This window comes from Carlito syrichta, unplaced genomic scaffold, assembly GCF_000164805.1.
Source record: "Carlito syrichta isolate Samal-C Ts95f unplaced genomic scaffold, Tarsius_syrichta-2.0.1 Scaffold311765, whole genome shotgun sequence".
In the NCBI taxonomy this organism is placed as follows: Eukaryota; Metazoa; Chordata; class Mammalia; order Primates; family Tarsiidae; genus Carlito; species Carlito syrichta.
Window position 1 is genome coordinate 165,022 of NW_007255861.1, and position 4,447 is coordinate 169,468.

General features: G+C 51.7%; 1 protein-coding gene across 1 annotated transcript in view; it reads right to left on the reverse strand.

Annotated features, from left to right (window-relative positions):
* Positions 1-3,260: 3,260 nt before the first annotated feature.
* The window catches only part of LYPD5 (LY6/PLAUR domain containing 5), a gene marked incomplete at its 5' end in the record, with an annotated part of 1,667 nt that continues 480 nt past the window's right edge, over positions 3,261-4,447 (reverse strand). Inside the window, one exon of the mRNA XM_021718048.1 lies at positions 3,261-3,528. Within this exon, the coding sequence (XP_021573723.1) occupies positions 3,289-3,528 (240 nt within the window). The remainder of the gene's footprint in view (positions 3,529-4,447) is intronic.

Sequence of the window (4,447 nt, forward strand, 5' to 3'; positions counted from 1 at the left end):
GCTAATTTTTGATTTATTGTAGAGATGAGGTCTTGCCAAGTTGCCCAGGCTGGTCTTGAACCTGTGGGCTCAGGCAATCCTCTCAACTCGGCCTTCTAAAGTGCTGAGATTATAGGCATGAGCTGCAGTGCGCAGTCTAGTATGATGCTTTTGAGGTTCATCTATGTTGTTGTGTGTATCAGTAGCTTGTTCCTCTTTCTTGCTGAGTAGAATTCCATTGCATGAGCATACCACAGTTTGTTTACCATTTTCCAGTTCCAGGATGTTTGGGACGTTTTCAGTGTTTAGTTACTATGAGTTAAGCTGCTACGAACATTTATGTACATATCTTTTTTTTTTTCTGAGTTGGAGTCTCACTCTGTCGCTCAGGTTGGAGAGCAGTGGCACGCTTACGGAACCGCAGCCTCGACCTGCTGGGCTCAAGTGACCCTTCTGCCTCAGTCTTCCAAGTAGCTGGAACTACAGGCAGGCACCACCATGCCCAGATAATTATTTTGATTTCTTGTAGAGATGAAGTCTTGCCATGTTGCCCAGGCTGGCTTCAAACCCCTGGCTATTCTCTTGCCTTGGCCTCCCAAAGTGCTGGGATTACAGGGGTGAGCCACTGTTCCCAGCCTTGTATGCTCAACTTTATAAGAAACTGTCAAACAGTTTTCTAAAGTGTACCATCTTTGGAAATGCATGTATTTTATGTAGCATGCTATGTCCTAAGGAAGAACCCTTGTGCAAAACGAAGTGCTCTTACTTTAAACTCAATCAAACTTAGCATGTTCACCCTTTGGCTGTTAGTTCTCACCATACCCGTCTGTCCCTCTCTTCAGTAAACACATCACCATTTACCGGTTCCTTAGGCCAAACCCTCAGAGTCATCTTGAGTCCTTTTTCTCCCCCATACTCTCAACAGTCCTTTTTCTCCCCCATACTCTCAACAGTCCTTTTTCTCCCCATACTATCAGCAGGTCCTGTCAGTCCTACTAACAAGTCTGTTCCTTTTCTAGCTCCTCACATGATCTCTGCACCACTCACTGCTGCAGTAGCCACCTCCCAGGTCTCAGCTTCCATTCTTGCCAGAGGGATCCTTTTATTTTATTTTATTTTATTTTATTTTATTTTTTTGAGTTGGAGTCTCACTCGGTCGCCCAGACTGGAGTGTAGTGGCCGCTCCCAGCCACCGCAGCCTCGACCTGCTGGGCCCCAGCGATCCTTCCGCCTCAGCCTTCCGAGTAGCCGGAATTACAGGCATGCGCTACCACGCCTGGCTGATTTTTTGATTTTACTGTAGAGATGAGGTCTCGCTACCCAGGCGGGTCTTGAACCCGTGGGCTCAGGCAATCCACTCACCTCAGCCTCCCAAAGGCGCGGGATTACAGGCTGAGCCACCAAGCCCGGCTCAGAGGGATCCTTTTAAAATGCAAAGCATGGCCAGGCATGGTGGCTCACACCTGTAATCCCAGCACTTTGGAAGGTGGAGGCAAGAGGATTGACTGAGCCTGGGGGTTCAAGAACAGCCTGGGCAACTTGGGAAGACCTCGTCTCTACAATAAATTAAAAAATTAGCTGGGTGTGGTGGCACATGCCTGTAGTTCCAGCTACTTGGAGGGCTAAGGTGGAAGGCTCACCTGAACCCAGTACATTGAGACTGCGGTAGCTGTGAGAGTGCCACTGCACTCCAGCCTGGGTGATAGACTTCAACTCACAATAAACAAATAAAGCATGGACACAAGAGCATATTCTGCAGTTCAAAAATAGGCAAAATTAGGATAGGTTCAGTGGTTCATGACTGTAATTCCAGCACTTTGGGAGGACATGGTGGGAGACTCACAGGAGCCCAGGAGTTTGAGCCCAGCCTGAGCAACATAGCGAGACCCTATCGCTTAAACATTTTTTAAAATTAGCTGAAAGTCGTGGTGTGAGCCTGTAGTCCCAGCTACTCAGGAGGCGGAGGCAGGAGGGTCATTGGAGCCCAAGGCATCAAGGCTGTGGTGAACTATGATGGTACCACTGTACTCCAGCCTGAGGAACAGAGCGAGACCCTGTGTCTCTCTAAGAAACACATGAACACAAAACATAACAAAACAAAAAGCCCAAACCAAAAATTGTTCTCTGATAGAAGTCAGGGTAACGGTTATGCCTTTGGTGGGAAAGTGACTATGAAGGGTTTATAAGGGAGGATTTGGACTGGAAATGTTCTGTGTCTTGATCTGGGTGGAGGTTACTCAGGTGTATATATATATGCAAAAATGGAAATTTTAAAAGGCTGGGCCAGGGCAACCCCTTCGGGCCCCTTCCCACTGTGGGAGCTTCTCTGTCCTCTCAATAAATCCTGCTTTCAAAATAAAAATAAAAAGTAAAAATAAAAATAAAAGGCTGGTCCAAAGGTAGTAAGTTATCTCAATTGACTGTTCACAGTCAGTTATGGATTGAACTTCTGGGTTCTACTCTTTTCCTCCTTCTCACTACTGCACTTGACTAGTCTCATAATAATAATAATAATAATAATAATAATAATAAGTAACCAATAGTCATGTGTGTGGGAGGTGGGGTTGCCTAAGTGGTTCATGGGGCTGGGAGTCAGACTCCTGGTTCTCCACTCACTAGATATGTGAGCTCAAGCAAGCACCCTGGTTCCTCAGTTTGCTCATCTGTGACTTGGGAACAGCTCACTTACACCAGGCGAGCACTGTGTGCCAAGTTTCACATTGCCCATCTCAAATCCTCACCACAACCACTGTGAAGCAGATCTTGCCATTGTTATGAACTTTATTTTCACCTCCACCTTACAGGTGAAAGATTAAATAACTTGCCCAGGTCACCCTGAGGCTGAATGGTTGAGCTGGGATTCGAGCCCACATGCTGGAGTCCAGCCTGCTCACTGCTATATATACTGCTTCTTGGGCCTCTCGTGGCGATACCCACAGAGACGTCATCGGAGCTCCCTCCTGGAGCTGTGGAAGTCATGTCGCAGGTGCCTGGGGCCTGGCTGGTACCCAGTGAGTTACACCCATGATCAGAATTGCTCTTCACGTGAGGCAGGTTATGGCTGTTTCTCCCTCCCCTGGGATGCTGGCAATCACTGCCAGTTTCTTCCAGGCCTGTTGCCCAGGGAAGGGCAGGGCAATGGTTGGGAAGCAGAAGGGAGGGAGAGACGGGGGACCAGAGGGACAGGAGTGCAACTCTTGTTTCGACATCATTTCCTGTGAGCCACAAGATAGGGGCTGAGGCAGGAGGAGGAGGAGGAGGAGGAGGAGGAGGACGTGTGTGCCCTGCCCCTAGCCTCCTGGGGGCTACCTATGCTGAGAGCCAGACTAGCAGGAGAACTGCCAGGAGTAGGGTCACGACCTGGGGTGCCCGGGGAGGGGTGGTGGCCGAAGCAGTGGTGAAGTCCTGGGTCACAGAGTCTCCGTTGCAGAACTGCCCCTCACAGCAGGAGCCCTGGAGGTCAATGGCTGTCCAGGGGCTGGTGGTGCCCATGGTGGTGCAGGAGGGCCGGTGGCAGGTTCTGATGTACACGGGGATGGAGAAATTGCCTGGGGTAGGTGGAGTGGGGAAGGGTCAGAACGAGGGAGGCGGCTGCATCTGAATCATTTCTCTGTCCTCAGACTTCAGGTTTCCCTCCTTAGACCGGGAGGGTCATGCCTCCTCCCTCAGACTAGGGTCGTGTCATGCTTCCTCCTTCAGACTAGGGCTATGTTCCTCCCTTAGACTAGGGCCATGCCTCCACTCTCAGACTAGGGTCGTGCCTACTCCCTCAGACTAGGGTCACGCCTCCACCCTCAGACTAGGGTCATACTTCTTCTCCCTCAGACTAGCACCATGCCTCCACTCTCAGACCAGGGCCATGCCTCCTTCCTCGGACTAGGGCCATGCTTCTTTCTCAGACTAGGGCCATGACTCCCCTCTCAGACTAGGGTCATGCCTCCTCCCTCAGACTAGGGTCATGATCCTCCCTCATACGAGGGCCATGCCTGCAGTCTCAGACTAGGGCCTTGCCTCCTCCCTCAGACTAGGGCCATGCTCCTCACTCAGACTAGGGCCATGACTACCCTCTCAGATTACAGTTGTGCCTCCTCTCTCAAACTAGGGCCATGCCTCCTCCCTCTGCCTAGCACCACGGATCCTCCCTCAGACTAGGGCCCTGGTTCCTCCCTCAGACTGGCACCGTGCCTCCGCTTTCAGACTGGTGCTGTGCCTCCTACCTCTGACTAAGGCCTCTGGGGCCATGATCCTCCCTCAGACTAGGGTCATGCCTCCACTCTCAGACCAGGGCCATGCCTCCTCCTTCAGACTAGGGCCACGGCTCCTCCCCCAGACCAGGGCATGCCTCCACGCTCAGGCCAGGTCTGTGCCTCCTCCCGCAGACGAGGGCCGGGCTCTGCCCTCAGACCAGGGCCTGGCCGCCTCCTTCAGACCAGGGCCCCGCAGACCCGAGCCCCGGGCGGGCGTCAGG